Source organism: Scardinius erythrophthalmus (assembly GCF_964197995.2).
Source record: "Scardinius erythrophthalmus genome assembly, chromosome: 1".
NCBI classification, from domain to species: domain Eukaryota; kingdom Metazoa; phylum Chordata; class Actinopteri; order Cypriniformes; family Leuciscidae; genus Scardinius; species Scardinius erythrophthalmus.
Window position 1 is genome coordinate 31,530,094 of NC_138221.1, and position 25,049 is coordinate 31,555,142.

At 38.2% G+C, this 25,049-nt stretch overlaps 2 protein-coding genes across 2 annotated transcripts in view; both read left to right on the forward strand.

The window, feature by feature from the left end:
- Positions 1–18,787, forward strand: part of coro7 (coronin 7) — a 144,376-nt gene extending 125,589 nt beyond the window's left edge. The window contains exons 10-28 of the mRNA XM_081379579.1: positions 10,648–10,702; positions 10,789–10,846; positions 10,930–11,075; positions 12,251–12,346; positions 12,512–12,613; positions 12,693–12,840; positions 13,641–13,816; positions 13,896–14,004; positions 15,143–15,229; positions 15,323–15,465; positions 15,597–15,701; positions 15,789–15,874; positions 15,974–16,115; positions 16,214–16,303; positions 16,489–16,605; positions 16,853–16,988; positions 17,108–17,199; positions 17,403–17,489; positions 17,573–18,787. Of these exons, the coding sequence (XP_081235705.1) occupies positions 10,648–10,702; positions 10,789–10,846; positions 10,930–11,075; positions 12,251–12,346; positions 12,512–12,613; positions 12,693–12,840; positions 13,641–13,816; positions 13,896–14,004; positions 15,143–15,229; positions 15,323–15,465; positions 15,597–15,701; positions 15,789–15,874; positions 15,974–16,115; positions 16,214–16,303; positions 16,489–16,605; positions 16,853–16,988; positions 17,108–17,199; positions 17,403–17,489; positions 17,573–17,581 (1,984 nt within the window). The 3' untranslated portion in view covers positions 17,582–18,787. The remainder of the gene's footprint in view (positions 1–10,647; positions 10,703–10,788; positions 10,847–10,929; positions 11,076–12,250; positions 12,347–12,511; positions 12,614–12,692; positions 12,841–13,640; positions 13,817–13,895; positions 14,005–15,142; positions 15,230–15,322; positions 15,466–15,596; positions 15,702–15,788; positions 15,875–15,973; positions 16,116–16,213; positions 16,304–16,488; positions 16,606–16,852; positions 16,989–17,107; positions 17,200–17,402; positions 17,490–17,572) is intronic.
- A 739-nt stretch (positions 18,788–19,526) lies between these two features.
- On the forward strand, positions 19,527–23,910 carry pam16 (presequence translocase associated motor 16). The gene is made up of 5 exons (XM_081379616.1): positions 19,527–19,658; positions 20,514–20,598; positions 20,995–21,131; positions 21,223–21,288; positions 22,472–23,910. Exons 1-5 carry the CDS (start codon positions 19,656–19,658, stop codon positions 22,556–22,558), a joined length of 378 nt encoding a protein of 125 aa, XP_081235742.1. The 5' UTR covers positions 19,527–19,655; the 3' UTR covers positions 22,559–23,910.
- Positions 23,911–25,049: the final 1,139 nt, after the last annotated feature.

Consider the following 25,049-nt stretch of genomic DNA (forward strand, 5'->3'; position numbering starts at 1 on the left):
TCTGGAATGGCATAATAGAAAAGTGTTTTCTCTCTCGTGGGGGGTCGCTTGTCTGAAGTTTAAAATCATTGGTTACCCGTAAGCCAATCACATAACGTGTGGTTATGGCGTGCCGCGTGTGTTATGCGCATGCTCAGCCGCATCTAACTTCCACTGTAAACACATGTATGATGAGAAAACAAAAACCATCAAGCGAAATACCGGAGTGAACATGGCTGTGAACGACTTTTGCAGATTATGTGAAGTAAATCTACGCATCCACGGTACAATCAGCGTCTACGTCACGGCTCTCAGCCCGCCCTCTGTTCGTTGATTGGCCGGCTGTTTTCAGGCCGGATGAAAACGGAAAGCTATGACGCTGTCTCAGACTGAGTACAGAAGCGAAATGAAATTGAGCGGAAGTACGAAGTCTGACGTAGTCAGGCTACATTTTTTATCAAGCTTGTATATTTAAGTTCAGTAATTTCACTTAAATGACAATTAATAGGTAATTTTCATTGCCATTTAAGTGAAATTACTGAACTTAAATATACACACACACACAGTTCCATTGCAGGCTATGGGAGTCAAGGTTAAAGTTTTCGGGAAAGTTTATGGGAGTTTTCGTAAACAAAAAATGAAACTAAGACTAAAACTATTTGGTCAAAAAACATTTGCATAAACTGAAATAAAACAGAAATTTCAACAAAAATGAAAAACTAAAACTAAACGAAACTAACGACAGATGTCTCGAGACCTTGCACTTGTTCCCCATTCCGCTACCCGCGTCTTTTTTCCACGTTTTTTTAAGCAAAACCGCTTTCTGTGTGAACCAGCCCTTAGTAGAAATAGCCAATTAAATATTTTTTTATCATGACTAGACTTTATGAAAATACAGTTGTACATTAATTCCAGGTAAGATAACCATCTCATGTGAAACTAAACCACACATATTACATTAGATACCACACTGAGCAGAAAACGGAAAAAAACAAATAGCATGTCTAGCCCAGAAATAGACGTAGGCTACATTTGTCAGAGTAGAAGTAGTTCTTCACTAAATGTCTGGTCTGAATAGAACATTTTAATATGAGTATAACTACGAGTATATGATTTTAAACAATTCAATAGACAAAACGCATAAATGTGTCAATACAAGTATAATGTTTGAAAGGATTAATCATAGAAACAACCTTAAAGAATAATCATAATAATCATATGCATAAGTCACAGTGCTGTAGATAAGAGAGAGAGGACAAACAGCCGTGTGATAGATGAGGGTGGGCGGGGCTTCATCTGAGAGGTTTATGCGGTGGGCTTCATCAAACATTATTACCTTTTTTACCTTTATGGTGCAAATGTTCTGTAAATTGCCATTTAGTCGATCGTACCAACTGATGGGATCACGCCAGGGAGCCAGATGTCTTTGATATTGTATACAAATCAAGCCAAATGAGCTTTGAAAGGTGCGCAATCCACTCTCCGCCCTGCAGCACTGGTATAACAGGGAAGTGGATTCACCCACCATTCATTTTTTTTGCTGAGGAGCCGAGCAGTTCCCGGTCAGTGGTGGTCCAGTAATAGTGGCAAGGGGACTAAGTCTCCGTTCCCTCCTTCAGGGAACGAGGGTTACATTGGTAACTGAGATGCTCCCTTTCAGTCAGGTAACGCTCAACTTAATCAATCGTACCGACTGATGGGATCCTCTAACACGCCACTATTACTGCCACTTTCCAGTGCCCAGAAGAAAGCCTCCTAATCTTTTCGCAGCAGTTCTGTGGTGAAGAAGATAGGGCTAAAACCCGGGAAGTTACTGCTGTTCCACCCTTGCTTGTAACCTTTGTTTTTATTGTGAGAATACACATATGGCCTGGGCGAATACATAGCAAGTTGACATGAGCGTGCTTGACTCAAGGGTGCCCTCTATTTGAAGAGAGCACCTGAGAAGCTACTGGCTTAACACGTAAGCTATAAAACCTAACAAACGTATTAGGTGTTGCCCAACCCGCAGTTCTACAAACATCTGCCAGCGAGGCACCTTGCGCCAGCACCCAGGAAGCAGCAACACTCTGGGTGGAGTGGGCATGCAACCCTGGGGGACAAGGTACACCTTGGGTATCGGACGCCAAGATGATGGCATCCACTATCCAGTGGGCCAGTAGTGGGAACTTTTGGCACATACCTGGGCCGAGGTCTCAGTGTCACCTGAGAGTCAGCCAGCCCGAATTCCAGGCACGATTCGTCTACCGAGAAAGTGTGCAGGTCCCCTACCCTCTTGATAGAAGCCAGTGCAAGCAAGAGAACTGTCTTCAGAGACAGAATTTTTAACTCCACTTTCTGCAGGGGCTCAAAGGGAGGTCTCTGAAGTGCTGTTAACACCAAAGATAGGCCCCAAAGAGGGTATGGAAGAGATGGGAGGAGGGTTTCAACCTCCTTGCTCCCTTAAGGAACCTGACAATCAGATCGTGCTTCCTCAGGGATTTCTTACCAACTGCATCGTGATGTGCGGCAATAGAAGCAACATACACTTTGAGGGTGGATGGAGACAGCCCTCGCTCCAACCCCTCTTGCAGGAAAGAAAGCACCGATCCGACCAAACCATCTCTGGGGTTTTCTCCGTGAGAAGAACACCAATCGACGAACAGGTTCCACCTCGAAGCATAAGCCAGTTCATGGAGGGGACTCTAGCAGAGGTGATAGTGTCTACGACAGCCTGTGGTAGACCCCTCAGAACCTCCACTTCCCGTCCAGGGACCAGACATGGAGTCTCCACAGGTCTGGATGTGGGTGCCAAATGGTGCCCTGCCCCTGAGAGAGAAGGTCCTCCCTCAGGGGGATGGGCCAGGGAGGGGCTGAAGAGAGGAGTACGAGTTCGGAGAACCAGGTCCGGTTGGGCCAATAAGGGGCAACTAGCAAGACCTGCTCCTCTTCCTCCCTGACTCTGCACAGTAACTGTGGAATTAGGCTCACCGGGGGAAACGCATACTTGTGTAGACCCGTCGGCCAGCTGTGTGCCAGTGCATCCACACCGAGAGAGTCCTTGGTTAGTGAATAAAACAACTGGCAGTGGGTCGTTTCTGGAGAGGCAAACAGGTCTACCCGTATTCCATAGGCTTTATTTGCTGTCGTGAGAGCCTGTCGGCAGCACGATTGAGCAGACCTGGAATATGAATGACACGTAGTGACCTCAGATGCTTCTGACTCCACCAAAGGAGGAGACGGGCAAGTTGTGTCAGATGACGTGAACGTGCACCACCTTGCTTATTGATGTACGACGTGGTCGTGGTATTGTCCGCTCTGACCAGTACATGCTTGCCGAGCAGCTGCGTTTTGAGGCGTCTCAAAGCAAGTAGTACCGCTAACAACTTGAAGCAATTGATATGCCGATGCAGCTGAGGACCTGTCCAGCGTCCTGCTACTGCATACCCGTCGTGCGTGGCCCCCCAATCTGTCTTGGAGGCATCTGTGAACACCACCGCATGCCTGGACGCTTGTATCATGGACACACCGGACCGGAGAAACACAGCGTCTGATCAAGGTTGGAAGGTTTTCCGGCAAGTTCAAGAAATTGCAACCGGGAACCTGCCGTCTTTCCACGCCCTCCATGAGACCCGCCCAAGAAGCCAATGCTGAAGTGGTCTCATATGTAACAACCCCAGCGACGTGACTGCCGCTGCGGAATCCTTATGCCCCAGGAGCCTCTGAAAGTATTTCAGTGGAACCACCTTCCTGCTCTTGAACGTATCCAAGCAGTTCAGCATCGACTGGGCACAATCCTCTGTTAGACGTGCCGTCTGTTTGACAGAGTCCAACTCCATACCGTGAAAAGAGATTCTCTGCCCGGGGGTGAGCGTGCTCTTTTCCCAGTTGACCTGAAGACCCAATAGACTGATATGCTGGAGCAGCAAGTCTCTGTGTTCGCACAACTGTTCCCGCGACTGAGCCATTATCAAGCCAGTCGTCGAGGTAGTTGAGGACACGAACGCCCTGTTCTCTCAAGGGAGAAATGGCCGCCTCTGCGAGCTTCGTAAAGACGAAGAGAAAAGAAATTAATGGTGGGTGCATCCACTTGCCTGTTATACCCGTGGATTGCACACCTGTCAGAGCTCATTTGGCTTGATTTGTATACTATATCGAAGACATCTGGCTGCCTGGGTGTGATCCCATCAGTCGGTACGATCGACTAAGTAGAACGTTACCCGACTGAAAGGGAACTTAAATATGCACACACACACAGTTCCATTGCAGGCAATGGGAATTAAGTTTTTTTTCGTAAACGAAAAATGAAACTAAGACTAAAATTATTGGTCAAAAAACTGAACTGAAATAAACTGAAATAAAATAGAAATTTCAACAAAAATTAAAAACTAAAACTAAACGAAACTAACGACAGATGTCTCGAGACCTTGCACTTTTTTTCCATTCCCGCATCTTAAATATTACTATCATGACTAGACTTTATGAAAATACAGTTGTACATTAATTCCAGGTAAGATAACCATCTCATGTGAAACTAAACCACACATATTACATTAGATACCACACTGAGCAGAAAACGGAAAAAAACAAATAACATGTCTAGCCCAGAAATAGACGTAGGCTACATTTGTCAGAGTAGAAGTAGTTCTTCACTAAATGTCTGGTCTGAATAGAACATTTTAATATGAGTATAACTACGAGTATATGATTTTAAACAATTCAATAGACAAAACGCATAAATGTGTCAATACAAGAATAATGTTTGAAAGGATTAATCATAGAAACAACCTTAAAGAATAATCATAATAATCATATGCATATTTTTTCCCCTTTTCTTATACACCATGCTTAACAAGATTAAATTTTTAATATGAATGAGTATGAATGAATAATTTGTACTTTTTAGTTGCATATGTTTGGTTCTTTGTTCATCCTCAAACTATTATTTTATTTTTATTATTAAGAGGTTTTCATAAGAGTTAAAGGGATAGTTCACTCAAAAATGAAAATTCTGTCAGTAATTACTCACCCTCATGTTGTTCCAGCCGCGTAAGACCTTCGTTCATCTTCGGAACACAAATTAAGATATTTTTGATGAAATCTGAGCCTTGTCTCACTCCTCCATAGGCTGCTAGGTGGCCCAAACTTGCTGGCCCAGAACAGTTATTAAAGAGATCGTTAATATAGTCCAAGTGACTCCAGTGGCTCAATCTTAAGTATATCAAGCGACGAGAATACTTTTTGTGCGCAAAAACAAACAAAAATAACAACTTTATTCCACTATTCATTTCCTTCTCTCTGGGCCTCGTAGTGTTTTTGCGCTGCGCGTCTGTGTTATACGTAATCACGCATCACACACATGACCGGCGTCGGCCAATAGTGAGCCTACGTGGTGACGTGTAACACAGACGCGCTGCGCAAAAACCTTTTACAGTCTATGGCAAAAACACTACGCAAACAAACTAGAGGTCGAGAGAGAAGGAAATGAATAGTGGAATAAAGTCGTTATTTTTGTTTGTTTTTGCGCACAAAAAGTATTCTCGTCGCTTGATATTGTAAAAAAGTAAAAAAAAAAAAAAAAAGGCAAATTCATTACAAGACACAACTGAATAAATGAATGTTTCATGTGGCCTCCAGTTAACATCTTACAATATTTTTTTCTTTAATAATTAATTATGTAATCTAATTAATAATAATAGATTTAGATTTAAAGATTACTTTTCATTTTGCTTTGGATGCCACACTGAATTAGATATGCAACATAATGTGACAAATAATTATTTTTGTTTTAATTAATAATTATTTTAATTTACTTAAATGACAATAGTTCATTAAATTAATAACAATTATTATTATTTATAATAATAATAATAATAATAATTTTCAACTGGATGCCGCATGCTTAATTAAATACAACGTAGCAAAGTTGTGACAAATTTTGAATTAATATATTTTGAATTAATTTACAAAATAATTGATAGTTAATTTTAATAGTTGTTATTGTCATAAATAATAATAATTGTCTTTATTTAAATGTTACTTTTTTATTATTTTTAGCAACATTTTAATTTAAGATGACGTTATTACACTACATGTACTTAGTAATAACAGTAAATTATGCATAATTACAAGTAATCATAAACCAATCCCTAACCGTAACTCTATAGCAAATACATAGATGTAGTTAATTAATATTACTCAGCACTACGTCACCTTAAAATAAAGTCTAACCTTATTTTTATTTTTAATTTTTTTTTAACACTGCATCGACCAATCAGCATGTCTTATGTGATCTTATATGCAGTAAGCAAGCAGTATCATAGTGCATGCGTATATGTGTGAGTGTGTGTGTTGTTCTGTGTCCAAAGACGGCTTACATCTGGATTAGTGTCTTTCTCATGCGGAACATCCCTCCACCCCACAATGCAGAAAGCACACGTGTGTGTGTGTGTGTGTGTGTGTGTGTGTGTGTGTGTGTGTGTGTGTGTGTGTGTGTGTGTGTGTGTGTGTGTGTGTGTGTGTGTGTGTGTGTGTGTGTGTGTGTGTGTGTGTTTGTGTGTCGCTTACAGCCACTTAAGAATGACGTCCCTGAGTGTTTCAGCGTTCATTCATGACGGCCTGCCGTGTGAATCTGACTGCTGGAGCTCAAAGCACACACACACACACACACACACACACAGTGTCCGAAGGGGTTCACAGGAAAACTCTTTCCTGGGTTTAGTTGCACTTGAGTAAAGCAGTGAAGTGAGGCATATCTGCCTTTATGTGTGGAGTTATTCCTCCCACAGGACAATTGAGTTTCCTCTTTCATAGTTTAGCAGACTTCATAACAGTTCTCAAGTCTGTTTTGTTTGGGTATCAATTTGTCTCTGATGTTTCACCTAAAATTCCTTTAGAGGAATAAAAATGGACGAATGAGAGAATAGTGGATATACAATAAGAGTATAGAGTAAAAATATATATACACACAAAAAAAAGTTCCTGCCTTCAATTTTTAAAGTCCCCCTGTGGTGAAAATCAAGCTTTTAATGTTGTTTATGTGCCTATGTGGTGTTTTTAATATGCTTTAAGACAAACCATGTGCAAATTCATAAGTCAACACCATTGCGGAGTATTTTCTCCTTTAAACTGCAGTGAACAGAAGACAGTCTCAAAAACACGGTTTGAAATCGCTGGTGTTTGTAACGTCACAAACTGCCTTGTAACCAATCAGATCAGCGTGTGATAGCCAACGAGTGGATCTCTGAGCTGGAGTGAGTGAGTGGAGGCGGGGCTCATATTCATGGGACCTCGTATATTAAATAAAGCAAGGGTGTTGATTCCATTCAAGCTCTTTTAAGGCATGAATAAAAAAAAAATCAAGAAAAAAACGCTTAAATATGTCATTTTGTTGAGTTTTAAGGGAGAAAATTATTGACTACAGGCCAGGGGGACTTTAAGAACAATCAACTTGGATGCTTCAACTTAAATTACATTAAACTGACTTTTAAAAATTAAAAATTGATAAGTTAAAGCAATGTAAAAACATATGTTGGCATAACTTATCGATCATAATTCGATAGTTTAAGTTCATATTGAGATTGACTCTTTACTGGAAACTGAAGTTTGAGATGTTGTTGAGATCTTTTCTGAAACACTAATGTGGTCTTATTTCAGGAGAAATATCTGAGAAGCTGGAGACTTCAGTGTTCTCAGTTTGATCTTAATGTTGTCTAGGAGAAACAACTGAGAAATGTAATATATTTGATGAGATGTTTATATTGAAACTCTTTTCTGAAACTCTACTCTCTTATTTGATGGAGAAACATTTGAGAAATAGTTTGTCTAATTGTAATGCTGTCTAAGAGAATCAACTGAGAAATAATGATCTTGATGAGATATTTAAGTTTCAAATCTCGGACTTTTGTTTGCAGACTTTGAATTCGGAAGACTTCTCAGTTTACTCTCAATTTAGTCTCATTGCTGTCTAAGAAAACTAGTTGAGATGTTTTTAAAGACTTAATGATGTATATAAAGAATTTGATGAGAAATGTCTGCAGACTGTGATCAGATTCACAAGACTTTGTCTTTGTTGTTCTGATGTCTTTTCCTGAGGAGCAAAAATCGTTGCTCTCCAAGTTGCTGCTAATGAGAAACAATTGAACTATTAAAGAGATTTCATTAGTGTTTTCCCTTTCCTTTTGGGTCTCTTGCATCATAAATCTGCAGATGCAGAGTAGATGAACAACAGCAAGGGACATTGTTGAAGTGTGATTATGTGTTGTGGTGCATTGTGGGAGTGAACGCTGTGGGAACACTGGAGGTGTTTGTGTATTTCCTGCAGAGAAACTCCGACATGGGAACGCAGAGTTGCGCTAACAAAGCGTGGCAACCCCTTACCGACTTCAGAGGCCTGAGGCGAAAATGGGGGAGGGGAGAAGTCAACCGTCAAACACGCAACGCCACCAATCACTGCAGCAAGGAGAACCGCAGGAAGCAAAGCTTTCCGAGTAACTGGAAGGCTCAAATCCAAGCATGCCATTCAGCTGATAGAGTTGAACGTGGCCCGACATGTCGAGGTTTTCACTGCTGGCTCACTTCTGCATGACAATCTGTGGGAGAGTTGAGTAATTAGTAGCTTGTTAGTGTGTAAACACAAGGTGTAATACTCTGACTTCAGTGTGTTTACTGAAGGCTCAGTCATTCTGGAGCAACCTGAGGTGATTGTGCTCGAGGCCGCAATCGTGTTGGCTCTTGTGTCCTGTTTTTGTAGTATAGTATTTGTGTAGTAAAAAAATAAATAAGAATCGGTCATGTCTTTCAAAACTAAAATGATTTGGTGAAGATTTTGAGTGCTTTCATACTGCGCACTAGAGCTGTCAGACTCAAAAAGGAAGACAAAAGTATCATATAAATTGTCCATATGATTAGTGAGGTATATTAGCCATAGCTTTGTCAAGTAAAGTCAAGTCACCTTTATTTATATAGCGCTTTTTACAATACAGATTGTTTCACAGCAGCTTTACAGTGACAACAGGCAACAAAGTTTGTTTCGGCTGTACAGCAGATCTAGAGGAAAATAGCGTCATAGTCCAGCTTAAGTTAGTTCAGTGATGGTTTATTTTGTTGTAAAAAAGTTTTTAATTTAGTTCATTTATATATATATATCCACCCTGGAGAAAACAGGCTCAGTCGGGAGCCAGTTCTCCTCTGGCCAACGAGCGAACAGTGTATGACTATGATCAGGCAGCATTACAGGTCAGAAGTCAGATTGGAACACAACATTCAGAATATTATCCAGTTCCATCTGGTTGGAGGTCGGAGTCTTCACGCCGGTATGGAGACGAGTTTGTTGAGGATCAGTGCCGATGGCTGTCGAGTCGATGAGGCCTTCACAGCGCTAATGAGGCTGGCACTTCAGGGATGCGTTGTGGTCATGTTCAGGCGCAGGTCCACCATCTGATCTGGATACGGCCCAGATCCGGCTGACTTCAGTAAACCTCAGAATAAACAGAAAGACTAACATTAGCGTAGATGCCTTTCTTCTTATGATGTAACGAGTACATCAGGTGTTATAGAAAGTGTCCCCGTTTCCGGCTGACCTAATCTATGCAGCCTAATAATCATTTAACTGATTAACTGATCTGAATAATAGAAATGTTCTGCAAAAAGTGCAGTGTATTTTGTTTAAAACCTCTGTAATGTTCTTTTATTATTATTATTATTTCAGTCATATCACTACTACTTCCTTTAATAGAAACCATGACTAGGACTGTCCAAAGCAGTCATGAATTGCAATATATACAGTAGCCTATACTTAAACACTTCTATTGAAAAGTTTGGCATCAATAAGATTATTAAGATTTGAATCTTTTTCTTCTTTTTTTTTTAGCTCTTGGTCACACGAACTGCATAATCATTGTATGGAAATGAGCAGCTTGGAAATTCTTCCAAAAATCTGGATGAAAACCATGTAACGAGAGTAAATGTTTACGTTATATTGAAATACTTGTGGCAGCTCGTGGTATTTTGTGGTGCACAGGAGCCTGAAGTGATCAGCCCCGTCCCACGCTATGAGGTGTTTGATGTGGCTCCGATTCAACCGAAGCGGGAAACACACCCCGCTCCCAGCAGCATGTGACTCAAAATAGATGCTCATGTTCCTGTTGTGACCCCGTTACCCATCCATGCCTAGGGCGTCAGCGCACAGAGACATGTGAATGTGGCTTTGTATGTGTGAAATACATTCAGATTCCAGTCCGAGGTCAAGCGGCCAGACTGAAACGGCACCGATCTGCTGTTTTCAAATGTTCGTGTCTGATCAATGAAGGAGATTGTTTCTGTATTGATGTGGCTATATTTTGCTGCCTATCCTGCCATCAAGTGGTCAGAGGACACAATTGATATTTTTGCCACGGCTCACATCATAACTGCAGATCTGTTGGGTCTTCAGTGTCACATGATCCTTCAAAAATAATTATAATATGATGATTTGTTGCTCAAGAAACATTTCTAATTATTATCAATGTTGAAAACAGCTTTGCAATGTCACATTTGATCATTTTAATGCATCCTTGACGAACAAAAGGTATTAATTTAATTCAGAAAATTCTTACTGAGCTCAAACTTTTGAATGCTGGTGTATATAAAAAAAAGTAAGCTGAAGATGTGATAAATATGTCAATAAATATTTGTTTATTTTATCCGTAGGACTCTGATGCCACTGTTTGATCCAGACTCTGGACTACTTATTTTGTCTGGAAATGTACGTAACCAGTTATAAACATATTTTTAATAACACATTTCGTTATATATTCAATATTAACATCATTATGAATCGTGTTTTCTCAGGGTGAGAGTGTGATTGACTGTTTTGAGGTGAACACCAGCGAGCCCTTCCTGTCTCAAGGTAACACAGATGTTTTATCTTGATGCTCCTCTGTTTTCACGTTTCCTGAAGCTGATCTCTCTGTGTTGCTCTGTTGCTCTCAGTGAGTCACTGTTTGACGGACGCGTCGACCCGTGGCGTGGCTCTCGTGCCAAAGCTGGCCGTGGATGTGAGCTGCTGTGAGGTTTTACGGCTGATGCAGCTCACGGACAGCTTCATTGTGCCCATCAGTTACCAGGTGCCTCGCAAGGTGAGGACTAACACACTAAATTAAGTTTAAACACATCTGGCTCTGCTGAACCGACAGGGCAAACGTTACTAATGCACTTGGTATGCCCTACACCAATTATGACATGTAAGCTGACAACATGTAACAGGAATGTGATTTCCAACCCACATGAGTAGCGTAAATCAGAATTTGCAATGAGAATCATTTATATGTGTCAGCAAAAGATAAGCTTTAATCTCCCAGTGGTTTTCTGCCAAAATAAAAGTTTTTAAAGCAAATAAATTAAGACAACTACAAAATTTAGTTTTGTATTTTCACTACATATTTTTTATAGCATTCATTTTACTGTTTTACTTTACATACATACATTATTATTATTATTTTAAAATATTTGACTTTTATTAAACACTTTATTATACATTGTTTTTTAGTAAAATAGCATTGTTGCAGTAGTAATATATTTCTTTATTAATTTAAAGCTGCAGTCCGTAGTTTTTCCTCTTTGTCGCCATCTCTGTTTGAAATCTGCAATTGCAGTTATTCACGGAAATATCAAGTTTTTATGTGGGTTGTGGCTCGGCACGGCACAGCTCGGATGAATCCAATGATTTGAGGAGAATGTGTGGCTGTCAGTCACCGCGCCGGTGTGGATACTGTCATTCGCATTCACAGAGTCTACTTGCAGTCAATATATATATATATATATATATAATAGTAATAAAATGAAACCACAAAAACAATAATAATTATTATTATTTTTTTATAATAATAATAATAATAAATACTTTTTTATTTTTAGTAGAATAGTATTATTGCAATAGTAATATGTCTTTGTTAATTTGTTTAACTCTTATAAATTAAATAGAAATACAAGTATAATAATTAAAGTATAATAAATAATAACATTATTAAATACTTGTTTTTGATTTTGCGTACAATAGTATTATTGTAATACTAACATCTTTATTAAATTGTTTAATTATTATTTTTTAAATAATGATAAAATTAAACTATTATTATTAGTTTATAGTCATATTGAATGGGGGGAAATTTTGCCCTCACCTGATCCCACACCTGATGTAAGATCATGTATGTGCATTGAAAATTTTTCTATCTCTAAAAAGGAATTGAAGTACAAAATCCTCCAGTCTGAACATATCTGATGTTTTAGACATTGTGTGTTTTGCGCGTCTCAGGCAGGACAGGACTTTCATGCGGACTTGTATCCGGACACTGTGGGTCACACCGCGTCCATGACGGCAGACGAGTGGTGGAAAGGAGAGAACAAACAGGTCTGTTGAAAATGCAGCTCTGCTTTATTTAATGAGAATTGATTGGTTGGCATTAGATTCCTTACTGAAAATGAGTCAGTATGACAGAAGGTTAGAGGGGACAGAATGAAAAAAAATAATGCTATATTAACTATTTAAGATGTATATATCACTTCTCTGTGACAGTTGGAGCGAGTCAGTCTTAACCCGAGCAAGAGGCCAAAGCCCAGCGCTCCATCAGCTCAGAAGACGCCAGCAAAGGATCTGAGCCGTGACAAGAGCAAAGAGGTTAGTGGGAGTGGCGTCAGGGAAAAAGCTTGCTTCACAGAATGGATCTGTCTGTACTGTCTTTCTCTGTGTTTCTCAGGAGACCTCGACCTCCAGCAGTCCCCTCAGCACCCCGAGCAGCAGTGCCGTCCCGTCCCGCTCCCCGTCCTCCACCAGCGGCCTGTCCTCTGGCTTCATGCCGAGCCCGAGCCCCAGTCAGAGCTCCCGCGCCTTCCAGAACATGCTCGGTCAGTGCTGGACCTGCTAAATTAGTCTGTTACTCAGGGCTTGACATTAACACTCGCCAACCTGACAAATGCAGGTGTATTTCAGCAGTGGTGTGTAACGCAGACACTCCTACTTGCCACTTTGGCGGGTTGAGTTTTATAAATAATATATACCACTGAAAAAGGAAGATAATGCGGGACATATTGAATGGCTCCTCCCCCTTTTCAAATAGCCAATAGCGTTTAGTTTACCTCACAGACTGCAAGTCGTACTTGACTGCACCATGGAAGCGAATCCGAGCGCTGATGATACGTTGGATTCAATAGTAGAGGTGTGAATAAATTCTAGCCATTTCATCCTTAACGGAATAAAACTTGATTGTTTGTGCATCTGAACACACATCTCCGACTCATATTGCTCTGTGACGTGTCAACGGTCGCTTTGGCCAGGTGGTATTTATAGCATAGGGGGCGGAGCTGTAGATTCTAGAGAGCATTTGATTGGACAGAAGATGTGATGAGAAGCTGAAGTCCGCGGTGATATCATAAAAATTTGTGATCATATTAGCTGAAGTGAGGGACTGTAAGTTTGAATGCTTATATCTCCTAAATGCAAATTTTGTCATTGTTTTGGAGCACAGCAGCTTATTCGTAACATATTCATATTAAAAGTTAAAAAACTTACATTTTTATTAATAAATATATATATATACATAAAATTGTCAAAATGCTGAACCATATCAAGATATGATGCTTTGATGCTTTTAGTTGTGCAAATCGCCCAACTCTATTGGTTAATATATTGTGATTGTGATTTGCAGGCCCGAGTTCGAAGTTTCGTCACATCCAGGGGGCCGTTTTGCACCGGGACACCCACATCACCAACCTGCGCGGGCTTCATCTGACTACACCAGGGGAGTGTGACGGCTTCTGTGCCAACGGGCAGCGTGTGGCGGTTCCCCTCGCCATCGCCGGAGGGCAGATCGCTGTATTCGAGGTGCAGTTCTATATTCAGACCTTAGATTAAATCTTAAATCTTAGATTGATTTACAGTAGCTCACTGTCTTCTTCTGCAGCTGTCCCAGCCTGGAAAACTCCCGGACACCGCTCTGCCCACCATCCAGAACACTGTCAGCGTGGCCGACTTCTCCTGGGACCCCTTCGACACACACAAGCTGGTTGTGGGTGAGTTTTCGATTCTAATCCTGGATGCTGATTGGTCAATACAGAGTTACAGCTATGATCTACAGACACCTCAAGGATTTACATGAGGTTACCGGCAGGAGGTGGGCTGATATTTCTTACATTAAAAAAAATCCTAAATACTTTATATTAAATTAAATATGAAGTAAAACATATTACTGTATACTTAATTTATATTATTATATTCAATTAGATTTTATAAAGAATGTAAAAAATAGTATATGTTAGATATATTTCTTTATAAATGTGGTTCAAAATATTTATTTATTTTGTGGTTGATTTTATTGTCTCTGAGCAAAAAACTATTAAACTAATATAAACTATAATATTATACTATGATTTCAGGACATGGAAAATTATGTAAACATGAATTTAGTAGAATGTGGTAATGTCTGTTAATGTTCTTATTAAAAGTTACTATACCGTTTATATTTTACATTTATTTAGTTTTACATATCAGTGACTATATTCTAGTGTAAATATTGCACTTCATGAATTTGCATTTTTATGTATATTTGTATTTTTACTTAATTATACAACTTCTTGATATTAGTACTTTTATTTATATCTACATTTATTCCTTTAGATGTTGATATCCAAAGTGATTTACAGGAAATGATTAAGAAGGAAGTATATTAATCATTGATATTTTAGTATTATTTATTATATTCTTATTTTTAATTAACTGAAAATATTAAAAAGTACTTTCATTTTAGTTTATATTTTTGGCAATGTTACTGTTTAGATTTAAACTGATGTTTTAGTAATTTATATTTCCAGTTAGTAATTTTAGTGCTTCAAATTAAACCAATTTCAGTTGTTTTGCTTAAAGTTTTTCATCTAATATTTATATTTCATTTCATCTTTATTTCAGTTAAGTCATAGTTCACCTCAAAGTCAAAAGAAAATTTAGTTTGTAGCAAATTAATTGTTTGAAGGACAGCTGTGTCTTCCGGCATTTCATCAAAAGAAACCTAATTATACTCTGTCTGAACACTGAAATCTGAATGTCAGCATTGTTCTCTCTCTCTCTCTCTCTCTCTCTCTCTCTCTCTCTCTCTCTCTCTCTCTCTCTCTCTCTCTCTCTCTCTCTCTCTCTCTCTCTCTCTCTCTCTCATAGCCGGTGATGATGCCAAGATCCGCGTGTGGCAGATTCCCAAAGGAGGCCTGACGGAAACCCTGACTGAGCCGGAGTGTGTTCTGCGGGGTAAGAAACCAGCACATGTGACCTCTGAACTGTAATAGCAGTGTTAGATTGATTCTGTAGTGTTTGATTGACATGCCCCTTGACCAATGGCAGGACACACTGAGAAGATCTACTCCATCAAGTTCCACCCCCTCGCGTCCGGCCTGCTGGCTTCCTCCTCATACGACCTCACTGTACGACTGTGGAAACTGGAGACAGGAGAAGAAGTCAAGCGCCTCAGTGGACATCAGGACCAGGTCTGTCTGTCTGTCTGTCTGTCTGTCTGTCTGTCTATCTATCTATCTATCTATCTATCTATCTATCTATCTAAGGTCTGTTTCAGGATGATTTTGTAGCCATGAAGGTAACTTGCTATGTTTTTCCTCAGATATTTGGCATGGCTTGGAGTCCAGATGGGAAACTGCTGGCCACTGTGTGCAAGGATGGAAAAGTGCGTTTATATGACCCACGCAAGTCCACAGCGCCCATCCAGGTTAGTTTAGCATCAAGTAAATCTTATCAAACTTCAAAAGCAAAATAAATGTTTATGACCAAGTTTTCCCGATCTTTGTCCCTGCAGGAGGGCCCGGGACCTGAGGGCCATAGAGGGGCCCGCATAGTGTGGGTCTGTGATGGCAAGTACCTGATGGTTTCAGGATTCGACAGGTACAGTGTACCACAAATTTAGTCATAAATACAATAGAACTGGCACTGTCAGTGTCTGCCTGGCTCTAAAAGAGTTGTAATGGTTTATTTCCTCTACAGTCGCAGTGAAAGACAGCTGTACCTGTTCTCCGCTGAGTCCTTGGCATCCGGGTCTGTGGCTTCTGCACCTGCTGACGTGTCTCCCTCGACCCTCATCCCGTTCTACGATCCCGACACCAGCGTCCTCATCCTCACTGGGAAGGTGCGCGAGTGTGTGTCCATATTCAACATTAATTTACTAATTTACAATAACAGCCAGATTAGTCCAACAATGTGTTTGTTGATCCCTTGGTCTTTCAGGGTGACACGCGTGTTTATATATACGAGATTGTGCCTGAAGCGCCATACTTCATGGAATGTAGTAGTTTTCATTCCTCTGAACCACACAAGGTATGTTGTAATATTCCTCTTGCCATCTGGTTATTAGTGCTATTATTGCAATTACATCTCATCAAGAGTTAATATTTTACCCTAAAAATGACATAAAAATGAATGATATTTTGCATTAAGCAGTGTTATTTTAGTACCATTGATGTTTTTGGTATTGTTGCAAATGTTTTACTGTTCCGGGACAGGGGTTGTGTTTCCTGCCGAAAACTGAATGTGATGTTTGTGATGTGGAAGTGGCTCGAGCCGTACGACTGGGCAAGACCACCATCGAACCCGTGGCCTTCAGAGTGCCTCGTGTCAGAGTAAGAGACCCTCACACCAACACAAGACAACACTGACCTCTAGTGGGCAGGGCATTTGGAGAGTACATAGATCAAGATTAAAGAGGACACATTTTCATATTTATTTAATAGTCTGAAAACTAAAAATCATCATTAGTAGTTTAATATGATATTTTAATTGATATTTCTTGATACCTTTAGCTTGATCGTTTCTGGGCACTTTCTCATGTTAGATGAACACATCTTTTCATCCGTCTTGCCTCCACAGAAAGAGTTTTTCCAGGACGATGTTTTCCCTGAGACGTCAGTGTGGTGGGAATCATCTCTGAGCGCTGATGCCTGGCTCTCCGGATCCAACGGACAGCACCGCAAAATCAGCCTGAGGCCTAAAGACATGATGCCCGGTACAGCTCAACATCAACAAACACCAATCAAAGAATAATGCCTTTCCAAAACTGATATATATAAAAGCTTCTGCTACACCATAGTCTTTAAAATACCCTTCATCATGTCCTTGTTTCAGTGAGTGAAGCACCAAAAGAGGCTCCTGTGAGGAAGTACCTGCCCTCCTCTGTCTATCTGGAGGAGAAAACTGATGAACAGAAGAAAGATGAGGTGTCTATCTATCTATCTATCTATCTATCTATCTATCTATCTATCTATCTATCTATCTATCTATCTATCTATCTATCTATCTATCTATTTATATATCTGTCTGTCTGTCTGTCTGTCTGTCTGTCTGTCTGTCTGTCGTTTATCTATATTTTTTTCTGCCTGTATCTATCTATCAATCACTTGTGTTTATGTATGTATTTCAGTTGCTCAGTGCCATGGTGGCTAAGCTGGGAAACAGGGAAGACCCTCTGCCACAGGAGCTATATGAGGGAGTGGATGAAGAAGAGTGGGTGAGTGAAGAACCGAACACACACACACCAGCTGATTCATGACACTGTGAATGTTCTAAATCCGGTCTGCGTGTGTGTTTCAGGACGACTAACACACAAGCCGTGCCATGTGGTCCAGTCAGGGTGCCAAAGCAGACTTGGGACGGTTCTGCTGAATCTGAATCTGAATCTTGCCATTCCAGGGTGCCAATATAACTTTGAACCTCCTAAACGCTCCTTCAGCTTCACCTCCGATGGCCTGCTGACTCACTCTCACACACACACACACACATACACACACACACACACACACTCCTATCTTCCAGATAATCGACCCGTCATCTCTTTGCATTGGTTTAACTGGAGTATTAATATCTGTTATTAATGGTTAAATATGATTCTTCACACACAAACACATTCATCAGATGTTCATCTCAGACGCATGATGTGCATTTTAAAGTACGACAGGGTTTTTTCTGTGTAATTTTTAATGATGAGCATGAGTTTTGTACTGCTTATTAACTGTATGATGACTGCATGATAAGCACACGCCTGCAACACAAAACCTCTGGATGTTTTCATTGGTGAAATGTGCACTTAATACCATCATTTGACTTTTGAAATGTGGTTAAATGTACAATAATATCGTGGTAGTTTGTAGGATTAAATGTCTCCACCTTTAGGTGCTAGAGACTTTTCATGTTCTTTGCGATATGATATGATATGATATGATATGATATGATATGATATGATATGATATGATATGATATGATATGATATGATATGATATGATATGATATGATGGTTTTTTAATATGTCTGGAGCAAAACTTTCTGTGTACCTCTAATTGAATGAACTGGAGTCTGTTGAAAACACTCCTTTTTAAAACTGGAAAACGGTTTCTTTCTTTCTGCTCAGCCTCACGAACAGTATTAACACAAATCTACTTCATGAGGGTTTTTTCACTTAATCAGGTCTATCTCAAGGCAATACAGCTCATTTTAACAGAACATGTTTACATATGTCAGGATCGTGCATGTTACGGCACTTGTACCACGTGATGTCCTGTGCTTGACATGTGACCATGTACTCACACATTAACGGTTGATATTAATAGATATGTTAATGGTCTGCTAAGTGTCTTTTTAAAATGTGTGCTAATTTTGTTACCAATCGGATGTTTTTGGGATGCTTTTTCACGACGCTTGTAATTGCGTTCATTTTAACCCTTTATAGGCAATAATGTTTTACACTTGTCGATTGGAATGGAATCAAGTCTTGTTGGAATGTTGCCTCTAAATAAAACCACAAAAATATGGAATTGAGTGCTGTATTTAATAATGATAATCACCACAATCATGGTATTAATAATTATATGATTATTATAAATTATTATCATCACTGTCATATTTTTTTTCAACAAATTGTTATAGACACGATTTTCATCTAATAATATAGAAAATGTTACTTCTGTTTTGTTTTTGTTGTTTTATTTTCCAAAATTTACACTTGAGGTATGTTTGAGGTGTGTATAACTTGTATTACTAGAACAAAACCATTAAAACAACCCATAAGAAATTTCAGAAAGAACCCATCACAAATCAAAATAAACTGAACAATTGTTATATTATATTATATTATATTATATTATATTATATTATATTAAAGTGGTACACCATAGCATTCCGAGGGATTCAATTATTAGAGTTATTTAAATAATCTAAATATAGATAATTTTTCAGTCATTTTGAAAACTAAAATTATTATATTTATTTTATTTTATTTTATTTTATTATGGAACAATAACAAGACAAGACATTAATGAACAATAATAGACAGTAATGAGGGTACAGAACAAAACCACAAAGAATACTAAATTATCTTAAATGTTTTACGCCATAACATCTTACATGCAGTAGAGCTTTAAGAGTTCCTCAATGAGGATCAAACTCTTTCTTAAAAATAAAATTATCATATTTTATGGTGTCCGTGTTGCCTACAAACTGACTTCACAACTGTACTCCTACGTCAGCCTATGTCCTGCGTCGACATCCTCCAGCCAGCAGGAGTCAGTGTGTGTCGTGTGTGTGTGACTTTTCTTCGCCGGTTTTATCAACATTGATGGAGTTGCACGTGAAAACGTTCGTCCTCAACTGAAGTGTTTAACGTCAACACAGTAGATCCATCATGGTATGTTCATATATTTATATACAGATTATGGTTGTTTAATGTCGGTAGCTCTATATTTAATCTCAAGGAATGATATCGAATGGGCCATTCGCTATCAGATAGTCTTATGCAACGACCTTGTACTTCATTTTCATAATAATAATAATGTCATATTATATTATGAACAGAACATTGCTATATGAGCGATTAATTCATATTTATGACAGCAGAAGTGATATAAAGAGGCTGGGTATTTTGTGAAGCAATGATGAGATGTGTTGGCTTAAAAGTCGTGTGTGTGAATATATGCTAGGCTATGTATATATATATATATATATATATATATATATATATATATATATATATATATATAATGAAGAGTTAAGATGCAAAAGCCTCTAAGTGCCATCTGAAATTTTCTTCTAAAATTAGCATTTTTATCAAGCTCATATATTTAGGTTCAGTAATTTAACTTTAATGACAATTAATAGGTCATTTTCATTGCCATTAAAGTGAAGTAACTGAACATAAACATACAAGCCTGATAAAAATGATCATTGTAGAAGAAAATTTCAGATGGCACTTAGAGGCTTTTGCATCTGAACTCTTCATATATATATATATATATATATATATATATATATATATATATATATATATATATATAATGTATGTATATATATATATATATACTATTGTTTATTTCATTCAATATTAAACATTATTTATGATGACACTATTTTATAACAACTTTTTATTATGAAATAAGAATGTGTTAGGCCTAGTCATTTATGCTCCTCTGTATGCAATCTTAGGACCCTGTCCTAATGTTTTATGGTTTTATGTTGTGTTTTGTATGTTTTTGTGTTCACACAGGCCAAATATCTGGCTCAGATCATTGTGATGGGCGCTCAGGTGGTCGGACGAGCTTTTGCAAGAGCTTTACGTCAAGAATTTGCAGGTCGATGCAAATTAATGCTGTATTATGTTAATTTATTTTCATATTTCAATATCTTATTAATAATTAGTAGCAGGTTAATATTGTTAACATTTATTGTTCATTAATTTCTCCCCATTTTTTAATTGGTAAATGCTCTTGTTGTTAATATCTTTTTTATTGATCTAATTTTATTTAAAGGGATTGATCACCCAAAAAATACATTTCTGTCATTATTAATACTCACCCTCATGTCGTTCCAAACCTGTAAGACTTTCGTTCATCTTTAAAACACAAATTAGGAAGGTTTATTCTGAAATAACAACCGGCTGGATGTACATTATCCATTACTTAATAATCAGCAGTGTAAGGAATACTTGTGAAATATAACAGTAGTATGTTGTGTGAATGTGAATGCAGCCAGTCAGGCGGCTGCGGAGGCGCGGGGTCAAGCGGGAAGACAGTCTGCGGCTGCGTCTAGTTTCACAGGAATGACTTTACAAGAAGCCCAACAGATCCTCAACGTCTCCACATTAACACCAGAGGAGATCCAGAAGGTAAGAGTCTGTTTCAGCATAATACACTTATTATTACCGTATTCTGTGACCAAATATGGTTTAATTTGATGTGCTTTCATTTTCTCTTCAGAATTATGAGCATTTATTTAAAGTCAATGACAAAGCTGTTGGCGGTTCTTTCTATCTTCAGTCAAAGGTAAGCAATGATGCTGTCAATCAAACTAATCATTTTTGTAGTTCCAGAGACATGTTTGTAGGTTTTTATTAACATCAAGTCGCAGGATAGTGCAAATTAAATGAGGTCAAGAGACATTTTGACACCGAACACTCGAAATATAAAGAAAAGTCGTTTAGATTTAATAAATTGCATTTATTTAAGTTGCGTTCTCATAGTCTTTTTCACAAATATGCACCAAGAGATAGAAAATCTTTTAGAAAATAAAGAAATTAAGGCAATTGAATTCTTACATAATCTAAGGGGTCTTTACACAATACCGTTTTCAACCAAAAACTGAAAACTTTTGATATATTCTGGCCGTTCGTTTACGCAACAACAACGTTTTGGGGGCCTGAAAAATGCTAACTTTTGAAAAAGTGTTTTAAAGTGCACGTTTTTGAAACTAGTGTGTAAACTACAAAAACGTGAATTTGTGAAAACTGTGACGTCATACGCATGTGTATTACGTGTTCAGTCTATAGGTATGGTGTTTCTTTACAAAGTGACATCGCCATCTACTGGCCCGACATGAATAATACAGCATTTTTTGTCCTTTTTCGCTTTGAAAATGTTGTCGCCTGGGCGCGAAAACTTCAGTTTTTAGTAGGGATGTATGATATATCGGCCACCATATTGGTATTGGCCGATATATGTTCATTTTTAATGTTATCGTTATCTGCCTGTTAAGAAAATTTGTCAGATATATTACAGCCGATAAATAATGGATTATTTCCTTCAGCTAAGACACTTCAGATAAGCACTGTTCGCCATGGTTGAAATATGATTGAAATCACTTCAAAAAAGGAAAATATAGGTTACATAAAATGATAACATTATAATTGTGTGCTTGGGACATGGCTTTTAATTGTTTCTGAGACTTTTGTTTTTGTAATCAGGCTCTCAAAAATATATATATATCGGCCAATATATCAGTTATCGGCTTTCAAATATAAAGAATTATCGTAAGAAGCATCCCTAGTTTTTAGTACATCGTTGTCTTGTAAACGTACCCTTAGAAGATTCTTAACCTGTAAAGAAGGTCAAATCTGTCCTTACTGGTGTTCGTTTAGAATCAGCAGTTTGATAAAAACACGCTTGTAATTACCAGTAAATCCAGCGACATCAGAGAAATAACGATGTATTTGTGTTTGGACTCTTGTAGGTGGTGCGAGCGAAAGAGCGTCTGGATGAAGAGCTCAGCATTCAAGAGCAGGACCAGAAGAAACCACCAGAGCAGCAGCAGACATGATCTCCATCCTCACGTCCTCCCACTGTAATTATCACCCAGACCCCCCAATAAAGCCTCTTCTTTTTCTACATCCAACTCTCAATCATTTCTTTATTCATCCGTCACGGTGGATGAGTATTTTCTGGACATTACGTGATGGAATGAAGGAACTTCATCTGGAATGTTCTAGAATGTTGGATCAGGGATTTGTTGGACTTCAGACAGAACTTTTCAACGTATTAAAATATGTACACTACTGTTCAAAAGGCCGTAAAATTGTATGTTTTTGAAAGAAGTCTCTTCTGCTCACCAAGGCTGCATTTATTTGATCAAAAATACAGTAAAAAAGTAATATTGTGAAATATTACAATTTACCTTTTTTATTGTAATTTATTTTAATTTATTCCTGTGATCAAAGCTGAATTTTTAGCATCATCACTCCAGTCTTCAGTGTCACATGATCCGTCAGAAATCATTCTGATATGATGATTATTATCAATGTTGAAAACAGTTGTGCTGTGCTGCTATACTTTTTTCATGGTTCTTTGATGTATAGAAAGTTCAAAAGAACAGCATTTGAAATAGAAATCGTTTGTAACCTTATAAATGTCTTTACTGGCACTTTTGATCAATTTAATGCATCCTTGCTGAATAAAATTATGTATTCATCCATCTGTTCATGTTTAACGTAATGATTCAATACAAGGTGAGCTGTTTTAACAACATTTCTGGCTTGATGTAGTTTACCGCAAAAGGTCATTTAAAACTGTGTAAAACAAGTCATCTTCACTGTAATTCAACTACAGATCCAGAGTGGATCTGTTTCCAGCTATGAAAGATTGGCCAGACAAGGTTAGTAAGTGATTTTATTACACCTATCATGAAGACACATTCATGTTTTAGTCGTGGATGTACTTGTGAAACATTCTTTAAATTTTTTTATCGCCATTTAACATCTTGCTCATAGACTTCAGCTGTGTTCACTCAAGCAGGAATATTGTTAAGAGTCACACCGTAAATACTGTCAGTGTGAAGCAATATACAACAAGTGTTGCCATTTACTGATTAATGAAATTTGGGAATGTTAGATTATCCTTGCTGGTTGCTTGACACATATTACTGTAAAACACACGTGTATATATAAATATATACTCAACGTTTCATCTGAGGTCGTGAGTCCCTAGTCTGAGTTAATACTGTAAACATTTCAGCTTTCTGTACACGAATGTCCCAAACAAAAAAGACGCAGCAAAACACAATATTTTTATATATATATGTGTCAAATGCAAATTTATTAAACATTTGTTTCTTTTATTTTCATTGACATCCTTATCAATATCGTAATAAAATTCCTCTAAAACAGGAGCACACACACCTATGTTGTACCAACTGGAGACTTTTACAGCTCTAAAATTCTGCATGTTCGGCTTCAGAACATGATGCTGGGAAAAATATATATTTATTTATTTATATATATATTTATTTTCATATACTGTATTACATCTACATTTCAACTATAATAAAAGGCACTTGGAAAAAAAATGAAAATACTGATATACAAAAATGTGCAAAAAAGGAAAAAAAATACAAATGTATACTGGCCTTTCCAGGCCATAGTCTTTTTGTTAACCCTTTGTGCATCTCTGCGTCAAGAATTGTGAAACTATTATTAGTTTACTTTAGGAACAGACAAACTTTACTTTTAGTGTGAGCTGATTTTATTTTTTATTTATTCTAATATGGTGCTTAATTTATGTACCGTGTGTTTTTTTTTTTTTTTGTACATCATTTGTGTTTAACTGCATTTAATATTTAAATTTGAATATCTAGCTATGACGTCATCCCTGCCATTGAATGTATTGCTTAAGTCTCTCACATACAGTTGTAGTAACGGGAACGCACCATCATTTTATCGAGGCCTTTGGAGTCTCCTGTGAGAAACAGTGCGTCTGTCTTCAGAGTGCTCAAAGGGTTAAAGGTTCAAACAGCTTATCTGATATTGAACATTGATGTAGACCTTAACAGGTCTGTGTCAGGATCAGCTTTCTCCAGACAACAACATGAGGGGAGGGAGTAGGAGAAGGTGGACAAAGAGATTTCCAGCTTGTTGGAAAGACGCAAGGGTTTATAAACATGCCATTTCCGTTGAACCCTCCTAAATGCACGCGGATGTCAAAGCTCTGCAAACCTGAGAGGATTGTGTTCGATTACTGCACGTGTTTGTTTTAAATGTGAGGGTTTTTGACTCAAACCCTTCCTGCAATCGAATCGATCACCTCCTCCTGTCATTTCTCCCTCTTTCCTCAATTCATCAGCTGGAGAAAGCTGAACATAGAGTAGCGATAGCAGAAACGAAGACATAAAGCAACTTCAACATCAGGAAATGTCACGTCCAAAACAAAAGGCAGTAAAACAAAACAGCATTAATTGTATAGTTTCCACAAACAATAAAAGAAAATAATTATGGAATAAGACTCTTGAGTGTAAAAATGGTCTGGAGAGGAGGGGGGGG